The 16,354-nt window shown below is 40.0% G+C and overlaps 3 protein-coding genes across 5 annotated transcripts in view; all 3 read right to left on the bottom strand.

Annotated features, from left to right (window-relative positions):
• Positions 1-177: 177 nt before the first annotated feature.
• On the bottom strand, positions 178-5,118 carry LOC116060176 (E3 ubiquitin-protein ligase TRIM39-like). The gene is made up of 2 exons (XM_031313620.2): positions 4,906-5,118; positions 178-3,282 (listed from the first exon to the last, which is right to left on the bottom strand). The coding sequence occupies exon 2, from the start codon at positions 3,278-3,280 to the stop codon at positions 1,442-1,444; it is 1,839 nt and encodes a 612-aa protein (XP_031169480.1). The 5' UTR covers positions 3,281-3,282; positions 4,906-5,118; the 3' UTR covers positions 178-1,441.
• A 1,434-nt stretch (positions 5,119-6,552) lies between these two features.
• Positions 6,553-12,905, bottom strand: LOC116060082 (E3 ubiquitin-protein ligase TRIM39-like). Its single transcript, XM_031313486.2, has 3 exons — positions 12,799-12,905; positions 9,663-9,807; positions 6,553-8,821 (listed from the first exon to the last, which is right to left on the bottom strand). The coding sequence occupies exons 2-3, from the start codon at positions 9,715-9,717 to the stop codon at positions 6,975-6,977; spliced, it is 1,902 nt and encodes a 633-aa protein (XP_031169346.1). The 5' UTR covers positions 9,718-9,807; positions 12,799-12,905; the 3' UTR covers positions 6,553-6,974.
• An 815-nt stretch (positions 12,906-13,720) lies between these two features.
• The window catches only part of LOC116060083 (ninjurin-2-like), a 30,477-nt gene continuing 27,843 nt past the window's right edge, over positions 13,721-16,354 (bottom strand). The window contains exons 4-5 of one of the 3 annotated variants that reach the window (XM_031313487.2): positions 16,039-16,237; positions 14,514-15,187 (exon numbers count right to left, since the gene is read on the bottom strand). In XM_031313487.2, the coding sequence (XP_031169347.1) occupies positions 16,068-16,237 (170 nt within the window). In that variant the 3' untranslated portion in view covers positions 14,514-15,187; positions 16,039-16,067. Of the gene's footprint in view, positions 14,130-14,513; positions 15,188-16,038; positions 16,238-16,354 lie in introns of those variants that run through there. The other 2 variants (XM_031313490.2, XM_031313489.2) reach the window with 2 other exon arrangements.

The raw sequence follows: 16,354 nt of genomic DNA, 5'->3' as shown, positions 1-16,354 counted from the left end.
CCCTTCTGAAATGTCTCTGCTAACCTGATCAGTGTAAACTTTTACTGGTGGTTTTATTATTGTACAGAAAATTATACAGAAAAACTAAATGCCCCCCCCCTTTTCTAATCAGAACACATTGCCCATGAGCAAGGCACACCCCAACAGAACTCAATCAATGTAGAGGAAAGCGGTAAAAAAAAACAAAGATCACTTTTATTAAGCAGTATAATACATATCAGATGCATAGTACACACATATCAAACACCTGGTTTTAAAGCTTTTTTATCAGATATGTTCTGGTCAAGCATGCCAGATGTCTTGGCTGTCAATAAAAGCTTCTATTCAAAAGTGCAATGAGTGGAATGTGGACCCTGAAGTCAATGGGTTTCACAGAACAACATTATTGATACTTAGCATAAAGCAGGTGTTCAGTAATGTGAAATGTAAACCCAGTCAATTAACTGAAAAATGTCCATCACAATTTCATGAAGCCCAAATTAACATATTTAAGAAGCTGGTTTTGTTCAACCATCAGTTCAAAACCAAAAGATATTGAGTTTATTATTGTATATGCCTGAGAAAACAAGCAGATATTCACATTTGAGAAGCAGTACATATTTTTTTCATAAAAAAAGTGACAAACAATTAAGCTATTATCAAAAATGATTATAAAGATTCATTTTCTGTAGATGGATAAGTCTTAAACCTACAAATCAAAAACTGTTTTGAAAGTGCCACAGATGAAATTGGGTTCCTCTGATGCCATTGTCCACGCCTGGTTTTCATTTCTATGGTAGCATCTTTGAGAAACAGACCAGGACACTGGACAATGGTGCCACCTCCTGGACAGATACAGGTACTGCAACATGTATGTAAACATAGTATACAACTGATCTACTTTCTACCTTTCTCCATGATTTGAAATTAACCTAATCACCAATTGTGGTGTCATATAGGTTTACATTCGGATTGTTTTTGATTGTCTATACTGTAATTTTGGTTATTCTGTACACACAACATCAATTGCATTTCTGTCCGTCTGCTCCTCCTAAGGTTTCTTTCATTTTTTCCCTGTTGAAGGTACTTTGGGGGGATTCTTCTTGTGATATTGTGCTATATTAATAAAATTGACATGACCTGTCAAATCTCTGACTGTTTTCGTAATATGGCTAGAAAAACAAAAAGCTATTAAATAAAATAAAATAATACAATTAAATAAAATTAAATAAAAAAAGATATATTACAGAGTGTTATTGTCTTTTTGTAATGTGTGATACAACTCCTATAACTACTTCCGCTAATAAGAAATAAGAAATATAACGTATATTCTAATAATGTGTGTGCCCCATTACTTAATACAAAAAAACCTGATAGATGAAACGAGATATCTGAAATGAGAAAACCTTTCGGTACAACTTACACATCCATTTCAACTGCTGTATGTGAGACTTAAAGTTGCTCAAGCTACAGGAGTGATTACGAGCATGTTGTCATAATCATTTTCAAAGATACCAAAAATAGGGTAGACCTTTGGTCTGCTACTTAAATATGTGGCAGCCATAGAATAGAGAATATCTTTTTGTGCAGGTGGGGTCTCCATGAAGGCACATCCTGTGTAGGAGTAGATCAGAGTCCTGGCTTCCACGTCATAGAAGGAGACCTCTCCCTTCTCGTAATCGACAAACACACCAACTGTCTGGGACCTTTGCCTCAGGTACAGGGGAGCATTGCTAAAAGTATTAGCAAAGTATTCCTCGTGGACTTGGGATATTGGATTGTAGATTTTAACAAATGTCCAGCCTCCCTCCTCAGGGGTGGGAAAGAATAATATCTCCCTGTTAATGGACTCTTTGACCACTCCCAAGAGCCAGCCTTTACTCGCACTGACCCGGACTTCATAGTAGAACCTGCCTGAGAAAAAACCCTCTCTCCCAAGGACAAAGGGTTGTCGTACAAAACTTCTCCCAAATAAAGCAGTACGGGACGGTAGACCTACAGCAAATCTCAGTTGTTTCCCATCTTGAGACACCATAAGTTTGGAATTGGCTGTGTAGGCGTCCAGAGTCACATCCACCGCATTACACTGCTGGATCATCATCAGCTTGTCCTGCAGCGGAGTCCATACTTCTTTAACAAACTCATCTGTCATCACTTTCTCAGCTGCATCAGGCTGTTCATCAGCCTCACAACCATCAGATAACCTGACCTCATGAATAAGCATCTCCATCTCATTACAGAGTTTCTTTTCCATATGAGCCGCTGCTTTTTTCACCATCCCCACATAACTCTGCCGACTGATGTCATAGAGGTCTGATGTCAGTGGAGAAGTGGAGTAAGACAGAGGGTTGAATAGGTCCTCAGTGTGTGCAGGGAAGAGGAGAGATGGACAGCTCTGCAGGAGGTGCAGGTGGTCCTCTGTTTGTAAAAGTTGCTCCATTTCAGATCTTCTCTTCCTCGACTCAGCGACTTCTTGCTCCAGCTGTGTCATGCAGTCTTCAGCCTCCTTCTGGGCTGCTTTCTGTTTCTCCTGGATCACTTTAATCAGATCAGCCTGGCTTCTTTGCAGAGAGACCACCAGAGCAGTGAAAACCTCAGCAATGTCTGCTATCTCTTTGTCTAACTTTTTCTTGCTCTGTTCAACTGACGATTTGATTTCCTTAATACGCCTGGATTTAGTGTTTTCCATCATTTTTATCTCTGACATCACATAGCCCAGCTCAACTTTCCTCTCTTTGAATGCACGCTCTAGTGGAATGGCTTCATGTGTTGCATGGTTGTCTTTTAAGCACATGAAACAAACACACATCTGGTCTTCGCGACAGAAGAGCTCGAACATCTTGTCGTGCATCTTACACACCCTGTCCTCAAGGTTTGACACAGGGTCGATCAGCTGGTGTTTCTTAAGGCTTTTGACTCTCTGATGAGGCTCCAGGTGAGACTGGCAGTACGACGCCAAACACACCAGGCACGTCTTCTGGGCCTTGAGCTTCGGCTCAAGGCAGATGTCACAGGGCACCTCCCCTGGTTTGGCAAGGATGTCATTGTCCCCCCTCACCCTCATGTTGTTGAAATGCTCCACCATATCTCTGAACTCTGTGTTGACCTGAAGCTGTTGTCTTTTGCGGAACTTCTTCATACAGAGGGGACACTGTACCTGGCCACTGCTGGCCCAGTACCCTGTGATACAAGCCTTGCAGTAGTTGTGTCCACATGGAGTAGAGACAGGCTCAGTAAATGCATCCAGACAGATTGAACACAGGAGTTGTTCTTCACACAGGAGGCTGCTGGCTGAGGCCATGTCTACATGAGAGGAAAGGATTTGATGATTAGGATTTTCAATGTAAAACCCCAAAAATGTATAAATCAAGTGGGTAACTTACATTTCTGACTACCATCCTCCCTCCCTTTTGTAACTAATTTCATCCAACACAATATGCAGGTCAGAGCATAAGGGCAGCACGTTGTGAAGAGGCTTGACACTTTGTATATTTGTATACTTATAATATTGTTTTTTCTTAGACTTACGTTAAATGCTGTTGTAGATATACTGTAGGTTGGATTCAATGTGAAACAGCTTGTCACCGAAACACCTGTATTCTGTGTTGTTTGCAGTGATTTTTGGATTGGTGATGTTTTGGATTTTTGGATTACTCCTTATTGAACTCTAGCCTATTTAAAACCAGTTTCTGGCAACTTCAATGGGGCGGCTGTGGCTCAGGTGATAGAGCGGTCGTCTACCAATTGCAAGGTTGGTCAGCCAAGTGTCCTTGGGCAAGATCACTGAACTGAGAATTGCTCCTGATGCTGCAACATCGTTGTGTGAATGTGTGTGAATGTTTATCTGATAAGCAACTGGCACTTTGTGTATGGCAGCCTCGGCCACCAGTGTATGAATGTGAGTGAATGGTGAATGGTCCTATGTAAAAGCGCTTTGAGTAGTCTAGAAAAGTGCTATATAAAGGCAGTCCATTTACATTCAGTTGTTTTTATGAAAGGTAACAAAGAGCTTTACTTCATAACTCTTTTCTTAAAAACAAATTTGTACTATTGTATGCCTTAAGTCGATAGTCAGTAAATGAGATGAAAGGAAATGAGAGGATGACATGCAACAAAGCTCCATGCCTTAACCTCAAGACCACCAGACTGCCCCTCTTAAACTAATGATGTGTTATCATATCAACTCCATTGTATTTCTCCTTACAATGTAAACATGCAGTCAAATTATAAAGCAAGTATTGTCGTCACAGCAGTGTACACTAACAGCTCCAGTAAACGCAGAGCATCAGTCTCTGTTGTGTCCTCAGAAAACATTTTGACCTACAATAACATCATGGTGTAAGTCTTTAAGAGTTAATCCAGTCTCACCAATTTTCACTGATGATAATACAAGCATAATGTCCTGTGGGAAATTATCAACTGAAATAGGTCTATTAGGCTTACTTGTCGCTTCATGACGACCTTCAGTGCAATTATCTAACCAACATGAGCATCTTAGGACGGATTATCACTCTTACAATGAAGAAAGGGAAAAAGTTCACAGTGCACAAATAGATTTAAGGTTATGTTCTAATTAACATGCAGCTTGATCTATAAAACAAAAGGGGATGGTCTCGCACGCTGAGGGAATCGGTGCAGTGACACTTGAGGAAAACAACATTTGAGCTCTTCGGCAAACATGTTAACATATAAATTAGAAATTAGCAATAAAATCATAAAATTTGTAAATAGTCGTCGATCTGATTTAATACAGGAAGTAGGCCTACTGGAGATCCTGCCACTGTCAAACAGCCCAGATAGTTTAGCATTGGGACTTAGTGTCCTATGGTTAACTTATCGTTATTGTAATGTTTTTCATCTGGACACAGTTTGTTAGATTCTTTGAAGTTATATTGAGATCAAAGTACCAGGTGACATGCACTTTACCTGCCGAGAAGTCTGTTGTCTGTGGAAACTGACGTGTAGGGGCGGGGGGTTCACTTTAGGCATTTACTTTAATTTCTTGAGAAGTAGTAGACAGGATGTAACTCCAGTTCCCTGAGTAGGTGGTTACGTACTACGCCCTCCAGGCTCCCAGGAGGTGGCCGGTAGATCCTAAAATCACATTTGCTAGAATGTCGACGTATGTGGTTTGGTCATGGGGAGTGGTGAGTGGGGATTGGTTAAGGTTAGGGTTAGAATACCAGGGTAAGCCAATCAGAGGCAGAATAAGGCGGGCCCCGAGGCACGTCCATGACGTAGACACGTCTAGCGGATCCGATCTAGCATCTACTGAGTTGGGCCGGGCTTTGAAGCCCATTTGACATAGTGGCCAAACCATGAATGTACTAAGAGAACAAACGGTGAAATAACAACTTCCGTCACGTGACGCTTGGGCCCAAATACTTTTTTGCTATCTACTTACATGGCCAAAGACACGTATACAAAGGGACCCCTTTTCTAATCATAACAGAACACATTTCCCTGTGAACAAGGCAGTTGACACTCCAACAGAACTTAATCAATGTAATCTGGGGAAACAGAAAAAAACATTTGAGAAGCAACATTTTAAGAAATGCACTTTTATTAAGCTGTATCATACATATCATATGCATAGTACACACATATCAAACACCTGGTTTTGAAGCTCATTTATCAGATATGTTTTGCATGCCAGATGTCTTGGCCTTCAAGAAAGCTTGCATTTAAAAAAAGAAAATAGTGGAATATAGGCCCTGTGGTCAGTGGGTTTCACATGCAGTGATAAAAACACAAAAGGACACATATTATATGCTCAGAATTGCATATTTAAATTCAAAGAAGTAATTTGATGAACAAGATTATTGATAGCACAAGGTGAGGAAAGTAGGTGTTCACTAATGTCAACCGCAAATTTGGTGGATCCCCACAGGCGATGCAAGCCTAACCTTGAGCCCAAAGTTAAACCTCTTAGGGCTAGGTCTAGTTACTATTTTCATTATTGTTTAATGTGCTGATTATTTTCTTGATTAATCGTTCGGTCTGTAAAATGACAGAAGACCTAACATGTCCATCATGATTTCTTAACCCCCAAATTAACATATTTATGTATCTTCTGTCCAACAAATTGATACAAATAGAAAACAAGCAAATATTCACATTTGAAAAGCTAGAAACAGTGAATGTTTTAGCATTTAAAGGTCCAGTGTGTAACGTGTTTAGTTGTTCTTTATCAAAATCTGTGTTGCCCCTTCACAAACTTGTCCTTTTTCATGAATATTTGCCACCACCATCAATTCTAAGTATTCCTTTTGGCTTGAAATTTTACATCTGCATTCGCATGAACTGGGGTAGACACTCCATATTCATGCACCATCTTGAAATACGTTAGCCGGTAAGGGACATACAGGACATACTGCTCCGCCTTTTGCATTTTCGCTGTCCGGCAAGTTTGAAGAAGGAAACATGGAGGACCACACGTATTCAAAATCCAAATTTCAGGAACAAGAGTCTTCTTCTTCACCCAGAAAAAGAAAAAGGATATTGAAAAGAGCAAGAGACCGGCTTTTTGAAGCGTGAAGGCTACCGTAGCTGTAATACATACTTTGAACTGCGTGGTGCGAGAGAGTTGATTGTGATATATGATCTCAACGCTACATGGGAGAAATTCCTACACATTGGACCTTTAAAAAAACTATCTATTATAAAAATGATTAAAGATTAAGCTCTTAACCTATACTAATAGAGTATATGACTGATCTACCTTCTACTTTTCTCCCTACCTTAAAAAGAACCTCATCATCAACTGTCAGGTAAGTGATCTTACCTGCTTTGATCAGTTAAAAAACAAAGCTAAGAATTAAATCATAGAATATATATGTATTATAAGATGTACTGTCCTTTTGTAATGTATGATACTACTACTATTAGATTAGATAAGATTAGATTTAACTTTATTGTTGTCATTGTGCAGAGTACAGGTACTGAGAACCTAATACTAAAGATTACTACTGTCTCTGATGTGTAAATAGGTCTCTTTAAGTTGTGCGGCATACAGGAGTGATTTCGAGCATGTTGTCATAATCATAGTCATCTTCCAAGATGCCAAAAATTGGGTAGAGCCTTGGTCTGCTACTTGAGTATGCACCAGCCATAGAATAGAGAAAGGCTTTTAGTGCAGGTGGGGTCTCCATGAAGGTACATCCTGTGTCAGAGTAGATCAGAGTCCTGGCTTCCACGTCATAGAAGGAGACCTCTCCCTTCTCGTAATCGACAAACACACCAACTGTCTCGGGCTTTTGCCTCAGGTACAGGGGAGCTTTGCCAAAATTATTAGCAAAATATTCATCGTTGAATTGGTTGTAGATTCCACAAAATGTCCAGCGCCCCTCCCCCAGGGTGGGAAAGAAAAACGTCTCCATGTTAATGGACTCTTTGACCACTCCCAATACCCAACCTTTACTCCCACTGACCCGAACTTCATAGTAGAACCTGCCTGAGGAAAAACCCTCTTTCCCAAAGGCGAAGGGTTGACGTACAAATCTTCTTACAAATAGAGTAGGCGGAGGCGGTGGGCCTTCACGAAATTTCAGTTGTTTTCCATCGTCAGACACCACAAGTTTGGAATGGGCAGTGTAGGCGTGCAGCGTCATGTCTACCCCATCATACTGCTGGATCATCATCAGCTTGTCCTGCGGCGGAGTCCACACTTCTTTAACAAACTCATCTGTCATCACTTTCTCAGCTGCATCAGGCTGTTCATCGGCCTCACAACCATCAGATAACCTGACCTCATGAATAAGCATCTCCATCTCATTACGGAGTTTCTTTTCCATATGAGCCACTGCTTTTTTCACCATCCCCACATAACTCTGCCGACTGATGTCACAGAGGTCTGATGTCAGTGGAGAGGTGGAGTAAGACAGAGGGTTGAATAGGTCCTCAGTGTGTGCAGGGAAGAGGAGAGATGGACAGCTCTGCAGGAGGTGCAGGTGGTCCTCTGTTTGTAAAAGTTGCTCCATTTCAGATCTTCTCTGCCTTGACTCAGCGACTTCTTGCTCCAGCTGTGTCATGCAGTCTTCAGCCTCCTTCTGGGCAGCTTTCTGTTTCTCCTGGATCACTTTAATCAGATCAGCCTGGCTTCTTTGCAGAGAGACCACCAGAGCAGTGAAAACCTCAGCAATGTCTGCTATCTCTTTGTCTAACTCTTTCTTGCTCTGTTCAACTGACGATTTGATTTCCTTAATACGCCTGGATTTAGTGTTTTCCATCATTTTTATCTCTGACATCACATAGCCCAGCTCAACTTTCCTCTCTTTGAATGCACGCTCTAGTGGAATGGCTTCATGTGTTGCATGGTTGTCTTTTAAGCACATGAAACAAACACACATCTGGTCTTCGCGACAGAAGAGCTCGAACATCTTGTCGTGCATCTTACACACCCTGTCCTCCAGGTTTGACACAGGGTCGATCAGCTGGTGCTTCTTAAGGCTTTTGACTCTCTGATGTGGCTCCAGGTGAGACTGGCAGTACGACGCCAAACACACCAGGCACGTCTTCTGGGCCTTGAGCTTCGGCTCAAGGCAGATGTCACAGGGCACCTCCCCTGGTTTGGCAAGGATGTCATTGTCCCCCCTCAACCTCATGTTGTTGAAATGCTCCACCATATCTCTGAATCCTGTATTGACTTGAAGCTGTGGTCTTTTGCGGAACTTCTTCTTATAGAGGGGACACTGGACCTGGCCACTGCTGGCCCAGTACCCTGTGATACAAGCCTTGCAGTAGTTGTGTCCACATGGAGTAGAGACAGGCTCAGTAAATGCATCCAGACAGATTGAACACAGGAGTTGTTCTTCACACAGGAGGCTGCTGGCTGAGGCCATGTCTACATGAGAGGAAAGGATTTGATGATTAGGATTTTCAATTTCAAAAGTATGAGACTTACATTTTGACTCATTAGAAGGTCAAGTGGTACTTGTTTTTTGGTGTTCAAAATTCTTAACACCTGCCTTTTGTAGCATAGCATCCAACACAATATGCAGGTCAGAGCATAAAGGCAACATGTTGTGCAGAGGTGCAGAGGTAGGACACTTGGAAAATAATGGTTTTGGTCAAGACTTGCATTAAATGCTGCTGTAGATATAGTGTAGGTCGGATTCAACATGCAAAAGGTTGTCACCAAAACACCTGTACATACTGTGTTGTTGCAGTGATTTTCTGATCAGTTTATGCCCCTTACTGAACTCAAACAAACCAGTTTCTAGCAACTACTTGTTTTAGGGAAAGTAAAAAATGAGCTTTACTCAATAACTCTATATTAATTGTTTTATGGCATTTTATGCTTCAATTCATTACCTGTCAGTAGAAAGATGGCAGGAAATTAGAATAGAGAGAGATAGAGGATGACATGCACCTGACACCAAAGGCCCAAAAAGCCTGAGAAAGCATGATAGTGGAATTAGCAATGAAGACATTTACGAAGCCATTCAAGCAGTAATCAAGAGATTTGTCCTCCGCAAAGAGGCCAACACACAAGCTGCAGAAGAAAACAAAGAGGAAATTGGAAAATGTCAGAGACATATGGAGTCTCTGACAAAAGAAAATAGCTCTCTGGCTGAACTAAACTAGTAGAATGCAAGATACAAGAGGAGATGGGATCTCAGGCTTCTGGGCTCACCTGAGAAAGAAAATTAAGTTACAAGGGTAGTTGTAATCGGTATTTTTACCAGGGTTAGTCCAGTGGCGGTAGATAAACTCTGGGAATCGGTTGACACGGTTCATCGCCTAGGCAAGAAAAACCGATGCAGCGCACAACAAAATGCCGTGGCCCATCATCATCCAGTTTGCACTGCGGACTGTCAGAGATGATGTCTGGAAGAAATCAAAATGCAAGGATGCAAGGATCTGCAAAAAACTCAAAATTCACAGTTTAACATCAGAATTTTATAACCACTTTTGGAATGACATTAAAGATCTGTTACATAAAGCTTTTACAGAATGTATAGAATAATGATGTTTATCCCCCACAATAAAAACAGTTAATAACCCTACTACTTAAACCAAATAAGGATTTACTGAAACTCGACGACGAGATTACAAACTACTCTTGTAATCGACTTTAACATGTTTTGGTCAAACTGGTTGCTTACCTGATTGTTAATCACCGTGAATCTTTTAAGGAATCAATATTGTTGATTATGAATTTCGTATCATTCAATTCACGAATTACACTGTTTTTTTTTCTTATAGGAAAAATTGGTAATTGGAAAAGCTTTGAATATAATTTCTATTCTCTCCAGGGCATCTACTGTGTAGTCTGAGCTTAAATCTGAACACATGTGAACTACTACCACTGTACAGATGTTCATATGTCAATTCCTGTAAAGCTTAAAAGGCAAATATTTAGACATAAACTTATTAAAAGATGGGAAGAACGTGAAACTATTGAACATCAGTTTTATTTATGTCCAATCACACTACCATTTTTGGCAATATCTGACTAATTAGTAACATATTAAAATTGAAAATGTCACACAACAAATTCTAATACACAAAGATAACCTCTCCAGAGAAATAGCTAATATGATGCAACACCATAATAATTATGGGTAAATATCATATTAATTCATGTTAACGAAAAGAAAATCTGAAAAAAATACATTTTTCTACAAATAGTGGCTGATACAACCAGCTAGTTAACAAAAACTGTAATTCTATTAATTCTATAATGCATTGTATTATTTTTCATTATGTTCATGTAGTACTTTATTTTTATTTATTTATTTATGTATTTTTATGTATTGTCATATAGCCTTGCTGTTTTGAATCTGTTAATATTGTTTTTAAGGAATGCACTGAATTGTTCTAAATCAAGAAGAAAAAAGGTCTACGTCGTACAGTCTATGCTACGTAGACATGCACTATTGGACATCTTTAAAACGCAAAATTATTTGCTCAACATACTGCTCGAGTTTCTCAGTGTTGTGTCTTTTAAACGCAAAATTATTTGCGTAACGTAGGCCTACTGCAAAACATTTTTCACCTACAATAACATCACTTTTAAAAGTTAATCTCTGCAGGCTCACCAAGTTTCATGAAAACAACAACAAAGAACTACAATCATCAACTTAGTATGATCTATAGATCTGGGCCGTTTCCCAATACCAAGAATGCAAAGAACAGACTTGTGTTCTTGGGGAGGACGTTCTTGCTAGTTGTACCTGGAAGAATGAACTTGCAAGTTCACAAGCACAGAAAACACTGTTAAGAGTTTGAGACGATGCATACTTCCTGTTATTGCTCAACCCCCCCAGCACAGAGGCTACCAGCAGGGCTCCAAAATAACAGCTAGAAATAAAAACCACAACAATATAACCACTTTATATTAAAACAATCTCCGGACAAGAAAACCTCACAATGTTACAACTATTGCAATAATATTGAAAAATAAATCTTATTGAGCTTTAATTTTATTGTTTATGGTTTAGCTCAAACACTCCTTACTTATTCAAAAGAGTGGAACGTGATCCCTACTATTATTAGTGTATAAGTTTAAGTCAGTTTAAATTAAAAAATAAGTAGGCATGCACTGGTGTGTCCTATGTGTTCATGATCGTGATCATTTCTATATTATTGTAGTGCCCTGTATATGCCCAGGGAGATGGACATTAGCAATTCAAATTATAAAGGTTGGTGTCTCCCCTTTAGTCTACATAACATGTCAGCATGTTACCACTTTATGTACAACTCTTAATTTATCATACAGACTGAAACTCAACTTCTAATAAATCAGAAAACAAATACACCAAAAAAAAACTAAATCTATATATACGTAAATGTATAGCCTATGGCATAATTTAAACAAGTCTCCCGAAAAGAAACGTGTATATATCTCTCCCCCTTGTGTGTGTGTGTGTGTGTGTGCGTGCGTGCGTGCGTGTGTGTGCTTGTGGAGTTTAACTCTGAAAAGACAGTTAACCACAGGTTCCCATTAATCTTATGATGGACATGTGTTGTGATATTTAAACAAACGATCCGTCAACGGCGAAATAAAAGCCTCTTATTTACGGGACCGGTCTAAAAGACCTCCGGCTTCCAGCGGGGTCTCTGAGCGTGACTATCCGAGCGACGAGCTAGCGGCCGCCTCACTTCACGGAGCTCCGAAAACTCCGAAAACCTTGGAGCAAATTGTCAATTCGGCAAAGATTTTCGCAAGACTGCCTATATTCGAAATCTAAACCGTTCATTTCTCGCCTAAAATGTGGTCAGAAGTTAATTTGGTGATGAATAAGATGGCGAAAATTGTTAAAATTGTCCCATTTTTGGGCTGTCTATGTACCGGAAACCCGACCATCATTGAATGCCGAAATGAATGTTGGGATACGGTTGCAGCGAAGTTCATACAAGTTACCAACCAATGCATCCTCGGTAAAATGGGCGTGTCAAGAACATTTCCGGGAATCTTAACTGTTCTTGGTGAAATGCGAACTTGTGTATTGGGACAGTACTTGGGCAACACGAGAGGACGTTTCACAGGGACACAAGAACACAAGTCAATAAAAGAACACAGATTGAGAAACGGCCATGTAGTCACTATTTCAGGATGGATTATTCTCTTACGATGACGAAAGAGGAAAAAGTCATAAACAGACATAGATGGTTATAGTCACTTGAGGATAGATAGGCAGAACAAAATCGGAATTGTGTCGCGCTAGCTGGCAGTGTCAGAGGGAAAATAAAGTCCCTGCGGTCAGTGACACTGCAGGAAAACAACATTTGTGCTCAACTGCGAACTATGCACGTGAAATAGAAATTAGCAATAAAAACAGTTCAAAGTACAATAGGACTTCAACTATAGCCTACCTGCCGAAAAGTCTGTTGTCTGTGAAAACGGACGTGTAGGCGCGAGGTTCACTTTTTAGGCGTTCGGATTTACTTTCATTTCTTGGGAAATAGCAGCCCTGGTTACAGGATTAACTCCAGTTCTATGGGTAGGCGGCTACGTACGCCCTCTATCGGGCTTATAGAGAGGCGAAGTCCCCTCCCTTTCGGTGGATCTCATGGGACCTTATTTCATAAAAAATATGTAGGCCTACGGTTGTATATAGGGAGGGACACATAATTGTTTGATCTCGTTTGTATTGAGCCATGAATTAGGTTATGACGTTTGTTAATTTAACACTAGGCCTAATCAACCTCCAGAGATAGGCCTACATCAGATCTTGTCTGTTCGGTCTGTTTGATTACCTCAATGTGGAAAATGACACAAACCAAAGCTACCATCAGATGGTATATTTCATGGAAAACTGAAATGATTTACAGTATTGTATTATTTGATTCCTATCCATACTTTTTCTTTATTTGCTGTAAAGTATGTATTCAAAACATGGAGTTATCAGCACACCATTAACACTATCATAGTACTACTATACGTAATACTAATAGTAGACCGGCAGTTTGGTCTAGAACTTGACCAGTGACTTTTACTCTGATGGGGCAAGCAAAACACTCTTTCTCTATTAATAAATTGCCAAATATTCAGAACAAAACTGTGATAATTATTTTTAATAGTTTTATTTGTTGATTTTGTTTGCCTTAGTAAGCACCTTCGATGAGGCTGATGTTCTATTAGGGATACCCTAGATGCCATTGCCAAAATTACCTTATGAAAGTATGGAAAAGGAGGGTATGGTAGAAGGGCTATCCCGCTCACATTACATTTAACTATATATATGTACTGTACATAGCTTTCAAAAGCAAATGTGTTACCTATAATGGAATTAACTGAAAGAAAAGTGTATTTAACACCTTTTTTAAAGCTATGCATTTATGTACTCATAAAATAAGCTATAGTATAATAACATGTAAGACAGTACAACAGTTCTGTTAAAAGATAGACAATAATGTTAAAGTCAAGAATGAAGGCAAAAAGTCCACTGTATGCATGTTATGAGCTATGGTGAGTTTGTCTGTGTGGTAGTAAAGTCTAAAGTTATAATAATAATCAGTAGAAGTGTGTGCATCAGTCAGTCAGTGAATGCGCATCATGAGCCATGGGAAGTGTCCAGTGCGCTGCATGCCGAAGGTACTGATGAAGAAGTTGAGGACTGTGGTGATGAAGACTATGATGGTCGTTACGTTGTTCAGGTAATCCAGACGTCTCTGCAGGGTGGAGTTATTCAAATCCCGACGGCCTGTGACACACGCACACACACACACACACACACACACACACACACACACACACACACACGCACGCACAGTAGAGAAAGAGAGGGTTCAAACGTCACTTGGTTTTGACACACACACACACACACACACACACACACACACACACACACACAGATACTTCTAGTTTGGCCTGGATGCTCTACATTATGATTACCTTAAATAAACAAATGGACAAACTATATGTCCACTTCTCTCCTTCTCTGACATCTTTTTACACTTATGGACACACACACACACACACACACACACACACACACACACACACACTAGCTTGTGATATTAGACCCACGTTCACTTTGTTACTTTACAACCAAGCAATCATTAGCAAAAAACACAATAAGCATAGCTTCTGTTAAATCACTACATTTATTCAGCTTTTTGGAGGAGAATGTGTACGAACAAATTAGCAGGATGTCTCTTATTTATATTACCCTGGTTTGTGTCTGGTATTGAATCTCAAAATATTTTTTTTAATGTCAAACAAGTTTTTAAAAGAAGTTGCATTTAAAAAGAAAATCTGTTTTTATAATTTTACCAATAACCAAACAATTGGGAAACACAATTGTAAAAAAGTTTGAAATACACATAACGGAACACAATTTTTCCACAAGGAGGTTATTGCAGTAAATAAAATAATGCATATTCACATAGATATTCAGTTGTTAAAGTGAAAACATTTTAGTTGGATTACAGTGTGAATCAAATTTTAAAAGCCTGAATAATAACTGATGATGTTTGAACATGTGCAAATTGTATGTGAATTGTCAGCAGTGAATTTCAACTTTGAATCTATATGTTTAAGTGTGTGTACAGATGAAATACACTGAGTGCATATGTGGTTGTGTGTATGTGTGTCAGAAGTGGAGTCGAGCCAGCAGCCAGCGGAAGAAGCCAGTCCTCTTGGATCCGAAGAAGCTGACAAAGAAGTTAACCACCGTGGTGACGAAGATGACGCCTGTAGCAAGGTTGTTCAGGTCATCGAGTCGTTTCTGATTGGACACCACATTTAGGTCCCTGCGGGCTACAACACACACACAAACACACATACACACAATTTCAAACACTTCAAACACATCCACCCATACACACCCATTCATTGGATGCATGCATATTCACATGTAGGCCTACATACACTTACAATTACCCCTTACAAACATACAGTAATGCATCCATACAATCAGCAATATAGTTCAGACACGCGCCCTCCAGCCTCTGTCGAGTTTATATGACATTTTGACCCTCACTCAATAAGTATAATTTACTGTAATGCTACCCTGGAGCAAATAACTCCCAGCTGTTCCAATCAGAGTAAGCTACTTAGTTGCAGACTTTGGATACACTTGGTGACTCTAATAAAATGTGGACATGGTACTTTGTGACTGATCATTTTCTGAAGTGACATTTTACTGCTCACTTAGTTCTATCTTTGTCAGAAAAAAAAAACGTTGAGCCTAAGGAGCTGAAGGCGAGCAAACCATTGTGTGGGTGAAATACCTGTCAATTACAGCTAACACAGTTGTCTTAATAAGGCACATATAAGTCATTGCAAAGACAATTTGACACAAACAGATGACGCTGCCAGTAGTAGACGTTTGCTTCCACATTCAGCCTTGAGGCTGAATTCTGAAGCAAACTTCCAGTGTGAATGTGTGAATATTTATGTGCAAAGGTGTGCAACACCTCTGGTCACGCTACAGTAATACAATTTGGTTAGCAACTGTGTATGAATGGGTACAGATTAAAGCTGCTTCTGTGTGTGGAGGATTTGAAACATCTGTGCTCTGGAGCCATCTGGTGGTTGTATCAAGAATGACAGTGTGGCAAACAGCAATGCACGATTACCATGCACGTTTATGTTCTGAGTGTACGTACAGTGTGTGAATGTGTCTGCTGAGGGTGTTTCATAGAATGAAACGCTGAAGCAGCCATCGTAGGAAGCAGCTGCGTTGTGTGCCGAAGGCGGCTTTGATGATGTTGACGATGAGGGTGAGGAAGATGATGCCCGTGGTCAGATTGTTCAGGAAGTTTAACAACCGCTGACAAGAGGGGAGGAGGGTCAGCTCAAAACGAGCTGCATCACACAACACACACACACACACACACACACACACACACACACACACACACACACACACACACACACACACACACAGGCCGTCAATGACCATGTCACTCTTTCATTTTCAAT

Source organism: Sander lucioperca, chromosome 20 (assembly GCF_008315115.2).
Source record: "Sander lucioperca isolate FBNREF2018 chromosome 20, SLUC_FBN_1.2, whole genome shotgun sequence".
Classification (NCBI taxonomy): Eukaryota; Metazoa; Chordata; class Actinopteri; order Perciformes; family Percidae; genus Sander; species Sander lucioperca.
This window is presented reverse-complemented; position numbering and strand designations above follow the sequence as displayed.

Coding starts and splice junctions, on each gene's coding strand:
- LOC116060082 (XM_031313486.2), bottom strand. CDS start 9,717: ATGAACCGTGTCAACCGATTCCCAGAGTTTATCTACCGCCACTGGACT. Junction 8,822..9,662: donor CCGCCACTGGACTAACCCTG/GTAAAAATACCG, acceptor CCTCTCATGTAG/ACATGGCCTCAGCCAGCAGC.
- LOC116060176 (XM_031313620.2), bottom strand. CDS start 3,280: ATGGCCTCAGCCAGCAGCCTCCTGTGTGAAGAACAACTCCTGTGTTCA.